General features: G+C 44.3%; 1 protein-coding gene across 1 annotated transcript in view; it reads left to right on the top strand.

Annotated features, from left to right (window-relative positions):
- Positions 1-4,000: 4,000 nt before the first annotated feature.
- Positions 4,001-22,162, top strand: part of gbe1b (glucan (1,4-alpha-), branching enzyme 1b) — an 85,249-nt gene continuing 67,087 nt past the window's right edge. Inside the window, exons 1-5 of the mRNA XM_084467488.1 lie at positions 4,001-4,161; positions 10,608-10,777; positions 13,698-13,813; positions 17,744-17,869; positions 20,775-20,910. Of these exons, the coding sequence (XP_084323614.1) occupies positions 4,064-4,161; positions 10,608-10,777; positions 13,698-13,813; positions 17,744-17,869; positions 20,775-20,910 (646 nt within the window). The 5' untranslated portion in view covers positions 4,001-4,063. The remainder of the gene's footprint in view (positions 4,162-10,607; positions 10,778-13,697; positions 13,814-17,743; positions 17,870-20,774; positions 20,911-22,162) is intronic.

The following is a 22,162-nucleotide window of genomic DNA, read 5'->3' as shown; positions in this document are numbered from 1 at the left end:
TTTGAAAGCCTGTACGTCTGAAAGAACCTCTCACACTGTTGTGACACAACATGTCAAAGGTGTCAACACACCTTTCATCTATTCAAGATTCTAGATTCAGGTATTCATCGAGCCATGTTCCAGGGTTCCTTGAGACTGGGTATACGGAAACTAGTGACTATATTATATCCATCTCTGCATCCACTCATCTGTATATCCATATACTCACCAATCCATCCATTCATCCATCCATCCACTCAACCATCCATCTGTACAGCCCTTTACAAATCATACATCCATCATCCACCCATTTATTTTATACTGGGAGACCGTAGTTCTGTGGATGGTGTCACACAGGCACACACACCAACACACACACACACACACACGCACACACATGCACCTGCACATGCGAGTACACAAGCAAGAGGTCTTCACAGGTCTAACGGAACCCTAGGAATCGATACCTGAGCCGGTACCCATACAGGTTAGGATCCACGTTTCATTGTGCTTGGACCTGGGTCGGGTCCCATCCTATTCCTGCAGGTCCTTGGTCTGTTTACCATGATGAATAATAAACGAGTTGTTCTGAGTTCTCTCAGACCGAGAGAGAAACGCATGGAAGTGCTGTGTAGCCAGCATGATGATTAGAGTGTTAGGATCAGAGCGCACGGTAAGGATGGATGTAAAGTACATACTTTTTTTTGTTCTTTTGATCTCCCTTCATGAGGCTACCATATGTTGCATCCGACATGATTAACGTTTTTTGCAGTAGATCTGCATTTATAGCACCATTTTAATTATCAGGGACATAAAATACTCTACCTGCCTCGGATCCCGGATCTCATGCAGAGTGAGATAGGTAGAGTTCATAGTATCTCGGACAAAAACTGTTTTTTAAATATATATATTGTTCTAAAATTATCGGATCCAATCAGAATGAAATTCCCGGGTCCATTAGGATGCAGGTCCATCATTTTGGACCTATGAAGACTAACACGAGTATGCTCACACAAACTTACAAGAACACACACACACACACACACACACACACACACACACTGACCTATATCGAGCATATACGCCATGCAAACAAATTTGGCCAATTAATTCCTAACTACGTTGACCAAAATAGCATTTTTTTCTCAAGTCTGAGCTGTGCTGAGTGTACAGGGTCTCTAGCCAGGTGTCCCAGCCTCTCTACCTCTCTACCGCTCCACAGCTACCCTCTGCAACTCCCTACACAACACCTGCAACACCATGGGGTTGGGGGTCCCCTGCTGTGGGTCTTAGCTGTCTGCACAAAACCACCACCCACAGTTAAGAGAGTTGGGAAGTACCTCCCGAAGAACACATCCCCTTGATTGTGTCACCATCAAGTAATTGTGGTGTCAACGGTGTCACCAGGCCTTGTTCACCTAGCAGCCATGCTCCCCCGCTAGGGGAACCCCCACCCAGCTAGCGTTTAGAACCAAGGCTGAACTGAGATGGCAGCTGGTGAACAAGGCCTATTGCACTCCTAGCTGGCCCTGGAAGGATGGATTATTTTTCGGTTTTCCTTCTCAATGTACATTTTCCTGGAGTTTCACTTTCACTGTTGGGGTTGTTACATCATTAAAGGGCTTTACAAATACATTTTCTTACTGACTTTCTTTCCATAGTTAGTTTTTTCAATTAACTTCTGAAAACATTTACAAACAAAGTGCTGTCTAGTGATGGAACCAAGGGTGCAGGATCATCTCTAGGGTTTGACTCGGGGGTTCTGGTTGCCCCATATCTTTACCTGTATGTATTCTAGGGCAAACATAAATACATAAATTCACATTGAAACATATCCATGGTAATGCTTATTCGGTTGTCTTGCAGCAGACATCAATCAATGTCTAAAACTAGAATCCCATCGCAATAACACTAGACAAACAACAAGTCTGTATTTTCCGTTTCCTGCTTATCGTGTAGGTATGAGTGTTGCAACACATGACAATATTGATTTCACAGGTTTGATGGCAGTAATAATTGTTTTGTTTAGAAACGGTCCAACTGTTTTCTCAAAGTTTCCCGACTGCCGTCTGTCATTTACTTTTGTTTTAAAGATTTGTTAGTGCCAGTTTAATAGCTCTCCCCTGTCCTTTCAGAAATAATTTCTCTGGAGTTTGATAAAAAATTTAAGGTACTTTTTTATAAACTTCACTTCCCATTGTTTTGCTAATGTTTCCACTAAACACAATTATAGCCTACTAAAACCAGTAGTTTTATCTACATGTTTTAATTGGGACGTCCAATTGTTATACTGCAGGGACGAATAACTTATATCTTTACAGTCAGCATAACTTTACGTTGGCAGACACAGAAACAACGGTATAGGATGATATTCCAGAAGGCCCTGTGGCACAAGGACCAATCTAAGTTGTCCGCCTCATCTTTTAAATAAACACATATATAAAAAATGTATTTGTATTTAATTGAAAGAAAATAAGAAGAATCATACACCTAGCATAGTGACTTTGGCGTCATTTCCATAGTGAATAGCCTTTTTTGTGTAGTCATGTGATGCTACCTGGTTGGGCTGTCTCACTTACACAAAGTAGTTACCCAACAAGGAAGCTTTCTAAATAGGTTTCAAGATCGTACTACGTCTCCTCACAATTGGCAAACAGGCAAAAATAACTGACAATAAGGGGCAGAAACTGTGCAGGTGTACACAATCAGAAATTAACACCAGGAAAACAAGCAGTGCATGGGTCGGGGCCTCCATGCTTGGGCAGGGGGGTATTCCATCAACCAAAACCCAAAGCCGGGCTTATTTTGCTTAGCCTGGCTTCTTTCAGCTAGGGTTGCGTTCCATTAATGTGGCTTAAGGGAATCTCCGCTAAGTAACCATGGCAACTTATCCAACCAAACAACCATCAAGCTAAACGTAAAGCCTGGCTTCTTTCAGCTAGAGTTGCGTTCCATGAACGTCACTTAAGGGAATTTCCGCTAAGTAACCATGGCTATTTATCCGACCAAACTAACCTGGTCGGGGGCAGGTTAACTGTCAGGCTAACTTGAGCGGTGTTTCAGAGAAATCCACCTGTCAGCAACAATTGTACCATCAGAAGGTTCCGCCAAGCCTAGTCCTCACAATTTTGTCATAAATAACCTGAGCAATGCGTGGCTGAACTGCGTTGATGGAACGGCTTTAGCCTCAAGTGGAAGTTGGCGCTAGTTCTAACCAGGCTTAATCAACTAATCGCCGCTTTCGTTAGCGACTTTGATGGAATACCCCCCAGGATCATGATGGTAAACTTGTTTTTATTATGAAGATAGCTGCTGACGCTAGGTGCTTCAATGTTCACCAACAGATGGCGCTATGGAACTCGACCTTTGTCCTGGCATTTCAATGTGTTACCTTGTGTTTATTGAGTATTTATGTTATATATAGACTGGGTATTCAGGAAAAACAGTTATTTAGGTGTGAAAATTAACAGCCATAGCTCATACAAGCACATACAATATACACACACACACTGACACTCCCACATACCCTTCACACAGTCCCTCCATCCACACACACACACACACACACACACACACACACACACACATATATATGTATATACATACGAATATGTATATATATATATATATATATATATATATACATATTCTATGCACTCATATAATATATATATATATATATATATATATATATATATATATACACATACATATTCTATGCACTCATATGGCCTACAGTAGGCCTATATAACTAAATCAGGACTACAACATGCCTACACATACGTTCCGTAGTTATTTTGTGACGTTATATGCCCACTCTGCCATCTTAAAGACACACCGATTAAACGACGACATGCAGACACAACATGGGGAATATTGAAGTCAAAAAACAAACCTGCGTGACTTCATGTGCACGTTATTGAGGGTGGGAGGGGCTTAGAATAATGGAAGAAAGAGAGGATGGAGGTTATTGGCTGGATTCCTGCATGATTTCATAACATAGAGCCGATCCGCTACTGTTCATCACCACAGACCTCGCTCTCTCTGCTCGCTCGGCACTCGATTGGTTTCCACTGGAGTGACCATGGCAGACACAGAGGATAATGTTTCAATTCCTGGGTTAAACAGTCTTCTTCAAATGGACCCCTATCTCAAACCCTACCAGAAGGACTTCGAGAGGAGGTAAACCCACGTTCTGCGGCTGTTTTAACGGCGTCACGTCGGCGGCGCTGTTATCAAAGTCACGCTTACGCTGCCATAACTGTCCTATGCCTAAATATGCACTAAAACATCTAACAACCACTGTATATCGCTCTGTTGCAATGCACACGCACAGACAACACTAAGTCACCTTCGCTATTGCCATTTGACGTAGACACAAGTGGACGTAGCGTAAGCGCGCTACGTTCCCCCCTTTTCCAAGGAAAACCTTGCCATTATCCCTATTAATATTATTATGTTGGTATTTATACACCCATGTATTATCCTATACCCGTGTAGCTTTATAATACATCTCATAACAAGAGCCTGGAGACGAATAGTTATTATTAGGACTCCGTCCAGGTCCAACCCCACCATGTAGACAGGGCATGTAGCTGCACGGCTACTTCCTACAGTTTGACACAGCTCCAAGTCTCCTCCGAGTGTCATTGTGGTGCCGCCCACATCCAGGCACCATGCGGGGCTTCAAGTGATGCAGCATTGTTATGCTATTGTAGTACAGTTTCAGCATTTCGCTTATTCAGGCAGTGGAAGTGGAACTTTTTTTATTATCCCGTATACAGCCTACCAACAGGCCTGGTAACCTATCGTTATCCCCCCAGGCATAGTGCATTTACAACGAAATATCAAATGAATATGGAGCAGTGTTTCCCAACCTGTTGGGTCTCCACGGTCCACCCCACTTGGGAATATATCGATACTTTGATTTTTGGATTAAAAAAATATTTAAAAGCCTCACGAAGGTACTTCATAAATGTGGCGTAGGATAAAAAATAAAAAGATGGCAACGTGTGTGTGTGTGTGTGTGTGTGTGTGTGTGTGTGTGTGTGTGTGTGTGTGTGTGTGTGTGTGTGTGTGTGTGTGTGTGTAACTGAGACACTAACCGTCCTACAGGTTATAAAAAACACTTTTTGTTTGTTGTTTGTTTAAAGCTGAACTGAGTACCTTTTCAATTTACGATTTATATTCATAGTTGATTAATCTAACGAGTATATCAAAATATTATTAATAATTGAATCGATGAAATGTCCCAAATATTAGCAAATGCCATGACAAGTTACCAGAGTGCAAAGTCATTCTTAAATATGCTGACATGCAGCCCATAAATATGGTCGCTCGTGGTCGTAACTTTCAGTATTTTGACTTGTGTCTCTCAATGTAAGAAACAAAAGTTTCCAAATAATAGGTTTCAGGATATTTCATTAAAGTAAAGATATGTATTTAAAAAGGAAGAGACTGTTGAGTTTGTCTGTCTGAAACTCTGTCAATGATTAATTTTAGTTTCGCCACACTGTCTCGATTATTCCACTTCATGTTATTTCAACCAAATCGCTATGAACAGTACATATCCAATCAATATTGAGTCCAATCTTCCTTTGTCAATGATGACCAAATCACTGTAATAGTTCTGGCATTATCGAATCAAATGGAGCAAATACTGCACACTGCCAAGCACTGGCACATCTTCAATGTTGTCTGTGTGTGTATATATATTTATATATATATATATATATATATATATATATATATATATTCTCTAAGTATTCATTGCCTTCTATACTTTTGAAAAACAAGCTGGTGCTTCTGGCTGTCCTTCAGAGGGGAAGGTGGTCCACACAGAGCAAGCGTTTTCAGAGGGAGAGGTGGCGGCCCCATGGTCAGGCTAATCTCCCAGAGTCAATACTCCCTTCCTGACGGTCAATAGTGAGGGACGACCCGAGGTGTGTCGCAACCTGCCCGGATCATATCGTCATTTCATTCATTACCAGTTCATCTCTCCTCCCACACCTATTAACCTTCTAAAACCTCACGCAAGCCAATAAATACACTGTCGGTTCTGATGGAATGCAAATAATACCCTTGATTACAGTATGAAGTGTATGTTCTGGAGCAGTCTTGACATTTTCAGACGGACAAATTTGCACTGTGCATGTTCAATGTAATATTTAAATGAAACAACATTGTCATAATTGGATTCCATGTGATTGATTGCTGCAATACCATCGCAGTGTTTGTGTGTGCACATGTGTGTGTCCCCGTGTGTGTGTGTGTTTTCTCTTGAAGACCCGGACAAAGAACATGCCTGTGAAGGCCTTATCTCACAGTGACATGTCTGTCTGAACAGTTGAACTCCCAGTAAACTTTGTTTGAATCGGTCTGGTTCCTCCCCGTGTGTCGGGTGTTTTCATCTCAGACGTCCAGCGCTTTGTGCTTGAAGGATGTGAGGGATGGCAGCCACCCTGCGTGGCTTTGTCGGGCTTTATCGAGCCTGTTACCCCAGACACGTTTCAAACACCTCATGGTCTCATCGGGAAAAAACGGCGCGACCGCCGTTACTTCTAAACTGCAATAACAACACAATACAACGATGGTAGACACTGCACATTTGCAACAAAATCAAACCCCAAGACTCATCAGCCAACATTGCAAGAGCTTAATTTTTTAACAAAAATTTTTCTACATTATTGGACGTATTTTAAACGTTAGTTTAAGTGTGTAACGGCAGCACAGTGTCAAGGTTAATGGTGACAACCGCTTGGTACTTTTTGGTGCGCTAAGCCCCCAGAAGTCCAGATATAGTAAAAACCCCACAGTGATACAACGGCTTTGAGAGAAGAAAAGCTTTTACAGCCAGTGGTGTCCCGCTGTGACACCCTGCGGTGAGGCACAGTGCTCAGAAACGCTGCCGGCTTATCAGAATGAATGAGACCTATAACCTTGTTTGACTGATGCTTTAAATTTCACCACTGCGCCCTCTGATAGGCCAATAGGTTTGTATTGAACTTTGCTTTCTAGCAAATATGTTCAGTTAAGCGATGGCGGATGAGGTTAGGTTTACTTAAACAAACTATCTCTTCTTTCATTTAGTAGTTCCTTTTCCTTTTTTTTCCAGCACGGCCCTAGTAAAATGAACGATGAAAGGAAGGCTGCATTTCATTGAGAACGATGAGAACAAACAGGTGATTAGGAACTGCCCTTTTACTGCCAGCCAAATACCTAAGCCAGTGCAATAAATGATGGAAAGGTTTGCTTTATGATAATATTAGCATGGCCAAGACCTCCCCTCCCCTCTTCCCCACAGTCATAATATTATGACTGTGCACAACGCTATGTAGCCTGTTGGAGATAGCTGGCAAAGTTAGCCTTTCTACCCCCCTCCCAGCCTGAGGGTCACTGAGGATTTTAGTCTGGTAAGATTCCACAGCCTTCATCAATCATCCTTAGGTGAAACATTCAGCTACCTATTTAGCCTCATTAATTTAGCTCTGTTAAAGAGACGTTAATAACATTATTTGAAAGTCACCTTGCTGCCTTAGCTCCCGACACCCCTGAGGCCTCTCTTCGACCACTGTGTGTGTGTGTGTGTGTGTGTGTGTGTGTGTGTGTGTGTGTGTGTGTGTGTGTGTGTGTGTGTGTGTGTGTGTGTGTGTGTGTGTGTGTGTGTGTGTGTGTGTGTGTGTGTAGTCAATCTAAAGCTGTCGCGGGCACCTCTGCCTCTTGTTGCACGAAGAGAAGTAAAAAGTGCCACAGCTGTTGTCAGTCATTAAAAACACAATAATAAGGACCTTTACGCCCAGGAAAGTCACTGAAGACACAGGTGTCTGATGTCAGACTGACTGATCTGGGAAGTTTTAGGGTGGACAGCCAGACTCAGCAATTTAAAGTCTTATTCAGACTTTACCGCAGGTACTGCCTGACAAGCAGCTCAGCTCTGTTCCTCTGCCAAAGTTGCAAAAAACAACCACATTAAAAGTGGGATCTCTGTTGACATGTCTTGTATATCGATGTACGAAGATGAGAAAACACAAGATAAAGGTTATTGTCTTAAGGAAATATGACACGGGTAGACTGCCGTATCAAACATGCCAGGAACACGCAGTAACGGACCAGTGGGGCCGTGCTTTTCTTGCCACAATCTCTAATTGACCGAGAGACAAACAGCACTTCACCGCAGGAGACTCTGGAGTTATCTAGCTGAAGACCAGGAGCTGCCGGTCAGGGTAGACGAACGTGCTGCAATGAAACAATCTGCCCCTCCTATTTAATGATGGTGTGTTTCAGGGGGCTGCATGTAATGGAGGAGGTCACCGGGGTTGTCATGTGTCACCGCCACACCGTAAACACCTCTGGCCACAGACTGGACTTGTCTTCTAATCAATGTTTGCAGAATGTCGGCAAAAAATAATGTCTCCAATGCGACACGTAACGTGTTCGGATCAATAGCGGTGAAGATGAAGGGCTGTTTCTCGAGGCCCTGACTTTGGGGGAGGGGGGAGGTGGGAGGGATTATTGTCACTCTCTCGCTATAATCTATAGCTGCTGAGAGGGCCTGGACACAAATGTACTTCATTCAAGGCTTTATGTTGGGCCACGTTGGGAGTCGCCGGTGTGCCCTACGCACCATTTCTCCAGGGCTCATGAAAATTGAGTTTGAAAGAATTGCATCTCACAATTATTCCCTCTACTCCCCTATGCCTGTTATCAGCCCATATTAACAACATCATAATTATACCACGTAAACGCCCACGTTGAACCTTTTCATATCAGCACAATAATGAGTCTTTATCATGAGCGGAGATGTGTTCTCTTCCCTGGGTATCGAAATGTGAGTCCCTCTCTAATTATTAAAATAATGTCTTTCCAGACACCTCTGCGTTAAACACACTTTATGCTGTACCTCTGGTGTCGAAGTGAGGGTGGTAGTGGAGATAGTTGTGCATACTGGTGGATTAGTGCTAAACTCTACTTGCTGTATGCCGTGTGTTGGTTGAGCAGGGAGGGAGGGGAGGGCGTGTGACACCGTCGATGGTGTGAGGGAGTCGATGTGTACTGAGGACCAAAAGGAGGCCGCGTGCGCTGACAGTACAGCGTGCTACATAGTAAACTGGTAAATTAGTAGTCCTTGATTCGTTTTTTTTGGCACATAGCTCTGGATTTGGCAACAGTTGAGGTGCTTCTGAGATCAATACAGGGTTCAAACGCACCGTGAGTGTGTGATTATGATGGATGGTGTAAGCCATCTCTCTGCTGTAATCAAGAGTCCAGAGTTAGGCAGAGAAAACCCCAACACCACCCTTACAGCAACCCCGGCGCGCCCCCCCCCCCGCCCCCCCTGTCCCCCCGTCTCCCTGTTCCCAGCACCACCACCAACAGCATCCCCCCCCCCTAACTCCCACCATCCCCACCACCCCAAACCCACAATCCAATTCCTGATGGCACCACCACTTTCATGAAAAGATATAGGAGACGGAGATTCAGCCAGCGGGTCTGACCCACTCCCCCGTCCGCCTGTCTCCGTCCCCCTCTCCTTTCAGAACCTTCTCCAAGACGGTGACAAAAGACACTCCCAGGGCGCGCCCGGCAGCGCCAGCTTCAGTTTAAAACTTTTTCCGCTTGGCAGGTCCAAGCCGGTCCGCGCTTTCCTCACATGGGGAGCAGCTGCGGAGAGCCATGGCTGTTACTTCCTCAGCCCATCATCGATAGCCTCATCAGGGATAGCCCCGGGGCATTCACAGGCCAGCCTGAGCCTGGCTCCAGGGCTCCAACAGGGGGGGAGAGACAAGGAGTCCACTGAACTCAGCTGGCTGGAAGAGACTCACTGATCCTGGGGCAATCTCACCCACAGACCAGTCCGGCAACCCCACAGCAACTTAAGTGAGATAGATTGCAGAAGTGGCGGGCCTTCCCTTTACTTAGTTGCAGTTACAGACAGAAAGAGACGCACGCACACACGCACGCATGCACGCACACACGTTTGTCTTTTTAGGGATGTACCTATAGTCAGATGTTCAGCTCTCAGCTCTTCTCTCAGGCGCTGCTCATTTGCATCTAGGAGAGCTGGAGAAGATAAAGGCCTGAAATATGGGCTGTATGGGTTACTTATTGCATGGGTTGCATCATGATAAAAACTATTTTTTTATCATGATGCATAAATTGTTGAATATTTGACGGTATTCAAAGTAAAGTAAAGATTATTTTACAACGTGGAAGTTTGAATTCGGTATTGTGACTTGAAACTTGGGTAACTTAGTTCTTCATGTGTAATAAATACATGTGTACATATTTTTTGGATTAATATTAATTAAACAGTTACACAGTTCTCCTATGGCCGCTTCATACGTTATCTGATCCAGCCAGAGCACTTATGAAACCAGAACACTGGTATTAAGAAATGTGTGTGCAGGTATAGTCTGACAGGGCTCCTAATGTGAAATCTCTATGTGGGTATTGCCTATCCTTAACACTCGTATTGTTTAACCTCTTTGAATAGGTATGGCCTATTGATAACACTCTTATTGTGAAATCTCTGTACACTAAGGTATGGTCTGGCCATAAAGCTCTTATTGTGATATCTGTTTAGGTACGGCCTTTTTATAACGCTCTTATTGTGAAATCTACCCGTATAGGTACGGCCTGCTGGGGAAGCAGCTGGCTGCCCTGGAGGAAAGGGAGGGCGGCATCGACCAGTTCACCCGGGCCTACGAGACCTTCGGAGTCCAGCGTCGTAATGACAACAGCCTGGTGTTCTATGAGTGGGCCCCGGCCGCCGAGGCCCTCTTCCTGGCCGGAGACTTCAGTGAGTGGTCCTTCTCCCAGCATGCATTGCGGTGCACACACACAGGCCTGTGAAGAGATGGGTGCTCCATTCATCAGCAGACTTAAAATGGGTCCTATCAACTAGGGGTGTAACGATACACAAAAGTCACGATACGGTACCTACCTCGGTTTTTAAGTCACGGTTCAATATGTTTTTCGGTACAGCAGTTTTTATTATTTTATTTTTATTAAACAATTGGATTTAGATGTATTAAATTGTATCAAACAAATGCCTAACACAAATGAAAATACATAAAATACAATTAAGGATAAGTCCAGGACTTATTTCCATTGTGGTCCTCAACACAAAACATCAGGACAAGACAAGACACTCACAGTGTCAGAGTGTCACAGAGTGTGTGATAATCAATACAGTCTTTTATTTTATTTTTTTCGGTACGCATCGAACCGTTAGACCCGTACCGAAAAATTTCAGTATGAATGAGTGTATCGTTACACCCCTACTATCAACACATTAGTAGAACATTATATTATATTATATATATTTATCCGTTGGGTACTTAGAATTTTATAATCTCTATACGATTAAAATTGTGTGAATACACAGCAGAGCTTGTTGTAATGTTTCACTATTAATGATTATTTAAGGCTGTGTGTGTGTCTGCGTGCGTGCAGAAGAATAGCGATTGAAATGCCTTTGGTAGTCCTTGAATAATAAAATCATCCCTACAAAAGAACATACCAACAAATGGAAACAAAAAAAGTTATCCCTTGAACAAGTCTAAATTACCATCTGTGGTAAAACCACAGGGAAAATAAAAAAAAAGTCAGTTGCAACATATTTACGCTACATTAACTGAGATTTACCCCACATCCACTTGTTTAAGTACCGAAGGATTCAGGGTGGGGTAGGGTGGTGCTGGATCCAGCAGGAAGAGCTGGTACGGGGTTGGCGGGGGTTTAGGGCGACCTGGGAGTCTGTGGTGTGGTAAATATTGATTACGCGGGCCAAGGCAGCATGCCGGTGGCGTTTCCTTTGAGTGCGGAGTGTGCCGTTAACATTTCAGCAGCTTATTTCATCACACTCAGCGGAGTAGTTTGCCGTGCAACCTTTTGCCTCACGCTGAAATCATTCCCCGCCCTTAGCTCCCAACTTTGAAGGTAATCTTAGGATAATGGTCTTTGGACTTTTAACGTGTGTACACATTTGAAGTGATTGGATTGGTATGAGAGCAAAACAAGCCGTGCTTTAAGCAGTCAAAGTACTTTTTTGTTTGTTTGGATATGATGGCCGAAAGCCAATCTCTCATTCTCCTCTTTAATTTTGTTATTAAGAAATTGTTTATTCTTTAAATTTGTCTTGGCCTTTTTTTAAAAAATGTGCTAAAAATGATTCCTCATTAAAGCAAAATTAATGAATATTCTGAAAGTATTAATGTTACTAGGGAATTGATTTTGCATTTGAACGAGCCGTTTTATATGTCTCATCACTATCAGATTTATGATATCAAAAGTGAGGGGTGTTTAGTTTAAACACATCCTCATAATAATAAAAATCTGCTTTATATTGGGGTCTTTTCCAGGCCATTTCTCCTCATCATTACTCATTTTGACTTTAACTTGTGTACCGCAGCAACAATGATGTAGTCCGTTGTTACTATAAACAACCAGAATCAATCTTTTACCACTAATATTTTATGGAGTGGAAAATTAACTTTGGTGTATATATATTCGACACTCATCAGTATGTTTGCTAGCCATCCTGTATGATTCATCAGAATATGAAGGAAGAAACCTAACCTATCATAACCTCTCAAGACACAAAAAATTAGCAGCACCACTTGTCTCAATCGCCTCAGTAAGTGGACATTCATAACCTCGAAATGCAGACATTGGCTAATTTTTGTGATCAAGGTCAATGTTAAGTAAAATATATAGCTTTTAATAGAGAATCCGAATATGGGGTTTCAGATATCAGTCTGATAGCAAACCTAGACTTGGCAGAAGCTATCAGGGCACTGTTATCGCATATTAATTGATTGTATTTGAAATTCCTTATTCCTTATAGCAGGATTCTGTATATTTCAGCTGACTAAGTACGCAACCCGAGGTTAAACTAACTTTTGTCAACCCTTTTCCACCGTATTCAACTACGACTCTTCACTGTATTTTTTTGTGAATGTTTTGTTTCACCTCTGGGTTTTCCTGGCCATTCAAAAAGCTTTCCTTTCCTGTTTTAATTATCTTCCAGAATGTATCGCTGTTCTAAAGTTTTCGTTCTGTAATAGATTAGGTTTTGACACGACTCCGGCATATTATTTGATTTAAATTTCATTGCAAACGTGGAACAAGCCCCAGCAGCCCTGGCTAAGAATACAATGCAAACATACTGCTTGTGTGTGTGTGTGTGTGTGTGTGTGTGTGTGTGTGTGTGTGTGTGTGTGTGTGTGTGTGTGTGTGTGTGTGTGTGTGTGTGTGTGTGTGTGTGTGTGTGTGTGTGTGTGTGTGGTCACTTCTAGAGTGACTGTAGTGATTGATTTGTACACCTGAATGGTGGGTTTTCATGAATACAAAACAGACACGTATTACTGCACAATAAACACAACATGTTCAATTCGGATGCCAAAGATTGGGATTGCTGATGGTGTGTTTGTGTTACTGCTGGGTGTGTGTATCGCATATAAGGCCGCATATAAAATCATAGTGTTGGTTAAGTGTATGTGTTTTTTACTTCCATATGGTTGATATATGGAAGTAAATAAAAAATACAAAAACTGTACATAATTAAATAAAAAAAGAAATAAAATACTGGTGTATATGAAACATGTATAATGCAAACATCTCAAGAAATACAAAGTGTCAACGTGTGCAGGTTAATTAAATCAAACGCCCCAAAACATCAAATGAAATATAAAACGTTGTTGTTCTCTGTACTCCAGACGGATGGGACAAATTCTCCCATCCCTACACCAAGCAGCCGTTCGGGAAGTGGGAGCTGGTCATCCAGGCCAAGGCGGACGGGACCCCGAGGGTGGAGCATGGCTCCAAGCTCAAGGTACGACCAGAGGGGTCCTCATCCTCTTCCTTCACAAAAGTGCTTTACCTCTTTGAATTCATGTTTACTCAAAAGCTCCCCACGTCTGTGCTCAGCATAATCAAATGTATTCAATTTGAAGTTCATTCGTTAAGGATTTTATAAATATAATAAATGCAAATTATTAAACTTGAGAAGTAACACAGTTGATTCACACACAGCGAGTGACAGTCTGTTGCGATAACCCAATCGGGCAGGGATTAGTCTCTGTGCTAGCTCACGTTGTTGTTGTTGTTATTGTTGTGATCTGTGAGAAATCTGGTGGCGCGCTGAGGGGATAACACCTCCCACGTGCCACATGCACAGGTAAGCCCCCCCCCCCCCCCCCGTGAACTGCATTAACGGTGGCCAGCTCCTTTGGAAAGGAATATGACAACGAAACGAAAGCGGCAGTTGGGCTTAAAAGGTCGATTTGTACCTCCTTTTCGTTCCCATTTTTGTGGTTAACACAAAAATGGCAGTTAAACTAGACCGGCAGGCATCCTTCCAGAGGAGGCGAAAGGAGAGGAGGATAGAGGAGGAGGAGCATGATAGAGGAGGAGGAGGAGAAGGATGGGAGGAGGATCGGGAGAGAGGAGGGGAGAGGAGGAGTTGGAACAGGAGAGAGGAGGAGGCCATCGGCAAGCGGCAGAATGCATGGCAAGGCGGCGGTGGCGGCGATCGACTTGCTGGGACCCCTGGTAGTCGACTCTGGCACTCACCCCTCTGGCCTCGGCCTGCATGGCCGGCTCCCATTGTCAGCGGAGGTCAGTCAGAGGACGATAAGAAACAGATGGGATCCCTGGCACCTGGCTGGCCCTCGTTGGCCCCTGCCGCCCTGCTGCCTGGCTGCCTGGCCATGCGTCTGGCTTCACAATGACTTCCACCATGGAGAGAGAGGGGCAGGGGCCTGTGTTTCTCCACCAGCGTCCCCCTGGTGAAGACACACAGGCCCCCGCCCCGTCTCTCTCTTTCTCTCCCTCTCTCCCTCCCTCTCCCTCCTCCCTCCGAACTGGGAGCGCAGTGCTGACCGTGTGTCCCGGTAAACAAACCTATTGTCAGGACTCTGTACTGTCAGGACTCCCCCCACTGCCCGTGGATGAAGTTGTGTTGTTTTCGGGGCAGAGGGAAACACTTTCCAACGGTCATAACGATACATTTACTAGTACAAGTAAAACCCAACTACACCTCTGTCTTGGATGTACTTTATTTTCTTGTATCGGCGTCTTCCAGCAGTGTCTCAGGGGTGATGGGCCCGGATGTCTACAGGTAGACCGCGGGACACTGAAAGCCGAACCCAGAACCTTTTGGCTGGCAGTTTTTCTATTCAGCCATTTTATTTCCTCTTCAGTGAGCCTAATGCTCGCACATTCATAGCGGGCCACTGCTCTGTGCGTCTCTATGCCAGTTCATTTGTCATCCAGCTTTATTTCCCTAATCCCGGATAGCCTGAAGCTTGTCATGGTGGTGTGTGTGTGTGGGGGGTGGGTGGGGGGTGGGGGTGGGTGGGTGGGGTGTGTACGGAAACGGAGCATCTACAGCCCCCTCTCTGCGCCCAACAGACGGCCGGGTCCTAATGAAAAAAGGCCCGTGGAGGGGGGGGGGGGGGGGGGGGGGTGATTCGGCCCAACTGCGCACAGCGGGCGGCAGTGGAGCAGCCATTACAGAACAACAGTGGAGGGAATTAGCCGAGTCCTGACGCCTCACGCTCCTCCGGGGCGCCAACCGGAGCCGTCGATGCTCGGCGGGGGGGGGGCTCCTCATGGCCCCCTGCTGTCCCCCAGCCTTCCCCCCCCCCCCCCCCCCCCCCCCCCCTCCCCTACACCGGGGCACAGGCAGGACACGGACAAAGCGGCGGTTGTCAGTTGGAGTCCCAGAGTCCACTTATCCCCCCCCCATCCCCTGCAAGACTCTGAACTGAAAGACGTTAGAAACGAGAGGCACTGATGATGAAGGCCTGGAATTCCTTTTGAAAAATCGCCCTCTCGCCGCGAGTCTATTGCTTCTGTCTGCACCACAAATCAGATTTTTATTGAAGCCATTGGGGGAAAATTGTGCCCCTGAAAAAGATGAAAAGTCCAACAAATGTGTCGGTCAAGACGACATCACCGAGAACAAAGCCGGCCGTCCGTCAGATCTGCCGATACGCGCCTCTAGGACTTCCTCTCATCCGTGATGAATGGATGATTGTGGTCTCCAGCACAAACTTTTCGGAGCCAACCGTGCCCTCCTACGGCCAGGCTGTGGGTGGTGGGGGGGGGAGGGGTTTGTTGTGAGAGTAGTGTTTTTTGTTGGTTAATAATGTCAACTAGGAGCAAGCAGGCTATAGCTCCAAGTCAGGGTGACAACACATTACATGTCCTTCTGTCAGGAGCTTTTGATCGCTTACAGCACAGTTATTAGTCTTGGATAACTTCTTTGGAAATGCTGTGGGTGTTTGTTGATTGTTTGTTTGTCTTTGTGGAAATGAATAAAAATGTGGTGCCAAAAACATCTGCAGCATATCTTTTCTAAAAAAAAAAGAAATGCAGCATTGCAATGCAAGCTATTTAATGTATGTGCTGGGGCAACAGCTGAGACTTCAGCTATAGGGGGCATCCTCGCTTGGTCGCATTAACATGGAGACAGAGTCCCGCCCCTCAAGGCTGATTAGGAATCTGTATTGTCTGGGCTCGAAGGAAATGCAGAGATGCTGTGACGCACATGCACACACTCTAGGCATCTAATCATGTAGAACTGCAGTGTTGATAAACAGATGGTTAAACCTACGCAGTGTTTAAGTTACTTACCTTGTTTACAGAGGGATATGTTTAAGTAGCATATTATGTGTTAACAAACATGATGGATTTCTGTAATTAGCGTAGATATTGTTTTTTCGTTTGACGTAAGGTTTACATTTAAATAATAACTATGGTAACTATGTGCACGCAACAAAGGGGAGTGCAAGTCTATTTATATATATATATATTTTTTAATGCTTTTAGTGCAGTTCTGAAGCAACAAAGAACGCATTGTGATGAAATTAGCAATGTACTGTACGATGAACTCACCACAAGTTGAACAATGAACACGATTAACTCACAACACCACCCTAGCTGTGTCTTTGTCTGAGATCTGCTTTCCTGTAACTCAACACAAAGTCATTATTCTCCTCCTTTGCGCTTCAACGAGTGTGCTGGGGTTTGGATTAAAAGCCGGCTAATGTCATCTGTCTTTAAATAAGTTAATGATTGTAGTCATCATTTGGGTTTGTGTTATTGTTTTTGGTAAATGTGTTAAAACACTACATTTATATACTTGAAATCGTATGTACTATACGTATATATAGAAAGGTATCTGGGGTTTGCCGAAACGGTCAAATAAAGTTTTCTTCTGGCAACTACCCCCCCATGTTGGCAACATATATACCTTCATAGTACATATAACATGTTTGGTTCTGTCAGTCACCATGACACCCTGACCCCTTTGATCCCAGAAGCTGTCCATGGTGTTAACGTGTTACTTGAGCGTGTGTTGGAGCAGGCCTGTCCATAAATAGTTGGCCTGTTAAGCCTTTTGAGACTGTAAAGCCAAATCACACCGGTGCCGAACGGCACGCGTCAAACCAACCGCCCCCATTATTTCTGACATACAAGCACACACCGGCGGCGGCTAGACGCGCCGCGGCAGTACGTCGGAAATAATGGGAGCCTTCTTTTTGAAGCGGCGCTTCGGTGTGTGACGGGCTTAATGTTGATTAAGGCCTATAAATAAAATTGAATTGAATTGACTGCCCTCACTTCTCATGTGTTGTTCGTTCAAAGATTCTCTGATGATTTCTATCTTCATACGTTTTCAGATGTTTTTATAAAGGTTAAACGTTTTTATAATGTGGAACTCCTATACTCTACCGCCTCCTCCTCCTCTCCCTAGGTCGTGGTCCACACCGAGAATGGAGAGCGTCTCTATCGTATCTCTCCCTGGGCTAAATACGTGACGCAGGAGGAGAAGGCTGCTGTCTATGACTGGGTGCACTGGGACCCCCCACAGCCCTACACAGTAAGACCTCCTGGGACTATTTACTTTATTATTATTACTATTTAATTTACTTTATTATTATTACTATTTAATTTCTATTGAATTTACTTGCGTCTTTTATCTTTTTATTTCATAAAAAAAACGAATTAAACAATTAATTAAACAATATTGCAGTCAACAATTCCTTTATGAATCATTAAAAACACTGAGAGAACAAAAAGGTTGCAACTCTTCGGGGCTAAACTCGACAGTTGAGTATCCCTGGGTCAGAGTACATCTTGGCTAACCGATGCCTACAAGTTGGACTGCAAACACAGGGTTTGGACCCAGAACCTTTTGGACAACCTAGCCGCCAGACTATCTTGTCCTGCTTAGTTTTTGCAGCAGTAGAAACATCACGTGGTGGTCTTTCGTATCACAGCTAAAACGCTTGCTGCTTGCTTCCCCGCCTCTGCGTCTGACCTCAACTCAACAAGCAGCTTTATAACAAGCTGCCCCCCCCCTGCTGTTCCCCACCTCGCCCCCCACCTCCACCTCACCCACTCCCCCCGTCTATACAATCACTCAGAAAGAGCTTTTAGACACAAGATGAAAATCAAAGTTGTCATTCTATAGGTCCAACTCTGGCAGGAACAGACTTGTAAAAGCAACTAAGAGTTCTTATTGAATATTCTGACAAGGGCCATCACTCATGTTTTTCTGTGTTTCTTCTTTCTTCCACACACAGTCAGACTCACTCCTCAGCGGAGCTACCTATAGGCCCTTTTTCCCTTAGAAGTAGAACTACCCTGTAACACCAAAACAAACACTAAACAATTACCTACAGCTCCCCTGAAACAACCCTACAGTTGTTAAGGGTTTGAATACTCAATGGGTCCTTCTGATTGTTTATCCTCTCTCTCGTCTCGGATGGTAAATGTGCTGATTGATCGGGGCGTTTTGGCCATGAAGTCACACAACCTGCAAACTTTCCTCCGAGCCCATCTCTTTAGTTTAGTGCCTACGTTTAACAGCCGTCTCAGTACTTTGTTTGTCAACTACCCAAACGTAATCCTCGCACAGCCAAGGCAGTGCATATCTCCGATTCGCTCATTTGGGCCGAAAAGTCTGCAGTTGGCGGTGTCTGGTGAGAGGGGTCATCAGTCCACCTTACTGCGCAGCTGATTGGAGGAGCCTCAGCCAGTCTGATCCAGTAGTCCCAATGACGTATGTTGAAGTCGCTATCTCAAAAGTCAAAAACAACTGCAAACATTACCGCTACTATCTTCGTTAATAATATTAATATTAATATATTATTAACGTTCGTCATTTCGCATTGAAATTAGACTTATTCCAAAGCAGCATGAATATTAATTTATTATGAAGCCATTTTAGAAATGTGTATAATGGCATTGCATGTGTTGGCATCATCTTGCCCTCACTGGGGTTTGCTGATTGGCCGACTGAAAGTTGTCACAGGCCTAGCTGCCCGTGTCAGGCTTTCATAACTTTGTTCTCGTCTTTAGTTTCCAGCAAGAGTCATTTAATGCTACATCTTTTATGGCGAAGATAGTGTTGCTGCTTAAATGGGCTTAATTAAACCGACTTGGATAACTTTCTTTAACTTTTCACTCATTGCTGAGCGTTTGACTCTGAATACAAAAGAAAAAAAGGCCTTGTGTTTGCAAGTCAGTGCGCCAGTTTCTCCGGTGTATAAATAACACTTAATTAATTCAAGCTCCAGAACAACCCTTCCTCTAGCCAGGGATGCAGCTTTCCTCCTCCTCCCAACACTTAAATCTGAGCGTATCTGAATGCGTTCTCAAGGCTGCTAATGGGGTGTATTTTGACTCTGTTGTTTAGCGAGTGAGACGCACCGTACCGTATAGACGTACTGTTCCGACCACTTAAAGACAAGTGTTTCCCCGCCTCACTGCCTCGCGGCCGAGGCATAGTGTGGGCTACCTGCCTTGCTTTCCCCTTGTCTCTGCTCCACGCCACCACTTTAATGAGCACCAGCGTGCGCGCCCCCCCCCCCCCCCTTGTCGGCGATGTCATAGTTACTTTGTCTCCGGAAGATTCTTTAAGTTTGTCAGCTGAAAATTGTTGGGCTGCGTTGCGTCGAACTGCACGTTCTGACTGCTGGACTTTTTCATTCATGATTACACTTTATTGATCCCATCATGGTATGTTATTGATTGCCACTCATAGGAGAAATATAAAATCAGATTTCATCCATTTCCTGCTAAAATGGGATATTTATGCAGACTGATTATGGAAATTTGAGATTTGGATTGCAAAAGCATACACCATGCATAGAGAAGGTTGTACGTTATGTACGTTTTAAAGTGTATAGATAAATGGTATTAGTATTATTGTTTTGTTTATATGCCCTGCCACTGGATACTGCATCGTATATTTTTTGGGAACTTAACAAAACCAAGAATTGAAATGAAAAATAACTGTTATATTTTATACTATCCTTAAAGAGTAACAAAATACAAACTTCGAACCGACCACATGAGATTGCTCTTGTGGAACACAGGTTTTTTAATCTGACGTTCGGATTGGTTCAAACGGAGCAGGGTAATGAGTGTGAGCGTGTGAGCGTGTGCTGCCGTCCCTGAGGTACCATTAAAGCACAGCAGGTGCCAACTCCAGCAACAACTCCTGCCAACTCCTGTTTTACACACGTGTGTACATGGGCATGCTGCTGTATGGGGGTATTGCCATGGCAACATTATGAAAGCAACTTAAAAATGTGCGTTTCAAGTGTACTTAAAAAAGTGCATTTCAAGGGCACTTCTAAGTGCCATTTCTGGATCGAGTTCTAACTGAAGTGGTTCAACCTTTTAGAGCTTTGTAGCGACGACATATGTACAATACATACCCGTGTTAGGTGTTGTCCTCAAAGTCTCTCTTCTCTCTCTGCCCGCCACCCCGTCAGCCCATCCACAAGCGGCCGGACAAGCCCAGGAGCCTGCGGATCTACGAGTGCCATGTGGGCATCGCCTCCCCTGAGGGGAAGATCGCCTCATACAGCAACTTCACCGCAAATGTGCTGCCACGCATCAAAGAGCTGGGTGAGGGTCGCACGCACGCACGAACACATGCACGAATGTAACCACACACACACACACACACACACACACACACACACACACACACACACACACACACACACACACACACACACACACACACACACCTGAGAGTGAATTCTGATACATGTCATTAGTCAGCAGGTAGGGCTTAGCGATCCCTGACCCAGGAAGACTGCGGACATTGGGGATCGAACATGGTACCTTACAGCCTAGGGTCTGACAGTAAAAGACTATCACTATTCCCCCCCCCTCCCAACCATAATCTCTTTACCTACTGGTTCTCTGTGTGGTGGTAGTGGTGGTATTGCTTGTAGTCTATGCAGCTCAGCTGTTGAAATTGGACTTGTGTGTGATGCAGTCATCAGGTTATTTTTGGACGTTCCTATAAATCTGCGCTTTTGTTATATTCCTCACGAGAGAGAGAGAGAGAGAGAGAGAGAGAGTTTATATGTTTTCCTCTGGACCGTATGCTGACGAAGGAAAGGGATGGGAGGCAGTCAGCGTTTCAGAGATAAACCCTCCGCATGGTTGAAAGACGACATTAAACCGCCTTCAAGGGTACGAGTGGGAACGTATATCACGGTCCGCCTTTTTTATGTTGGAGCGAAGCGGGCATGAAAGGATTCGGCAGTTACCTGACAATACAGGATCCTGGCATGATCTTCATGATCTTATGTTCTTGCTGGATTTCAAAGAGAAACAAGGGAGGGGAATTGAATTGAAAAAATGCCAGGACCAATAACCGCTCAGGGAAGGGAGTTTTCAGTTCATGATGAGCCGGGACCGCTGCAATCTGCCGAATAAAAAACAGATTGGCGCAATCACAACGTTTTTGTTATCCGAAACGGACGATGGTAAAAGATGAACCGGAATGGGATAGTCCCACCAAGCTTAGGATATTAGGCCGGGGCAGCCGTTAATAAGCAGCAGGATTTGATCAATCTGGATTTCATGGGCGGTAATGGTATCTCAGTTTTGAGGGTCGGGTACCAATGAGGCTTTCTATTGTTGTAAACACTGAATGTTAGAACCTCCCACTGCCAGTTGGTGATGACATCACAAGTGCTTGTCTGTTTTAGAGGGAGTTTGATGTATGCTGATTCGATGGTATTGGTATTGTAAAATCAGTTTCATCAGAAATCAGAAATACGTATTTCCTCGCTGCTTGGCTGGATAGTATGGACATGAACAAGGTAGAGACAAGTGGGCAAAATGGTAAAAAGAATCACAA

Source organism: Micromesistius poutassou (assembly GCF_964030765.1).
Source record: "Micromesistius poutassou genome assembly, chromosome: 4".
NCBI classification, from domain to species: Eukaryota; Metazoa; Chordata; class Actinopteri; order Gadiformes; family Gadidae; genus Micromesistius; species Micromesistius poutassou.
The sequence above is the reverse complement of the archived record's forward strand: the minus strand, read 5'-3'. Positions and strand labels throughout refer to the sequence as shown.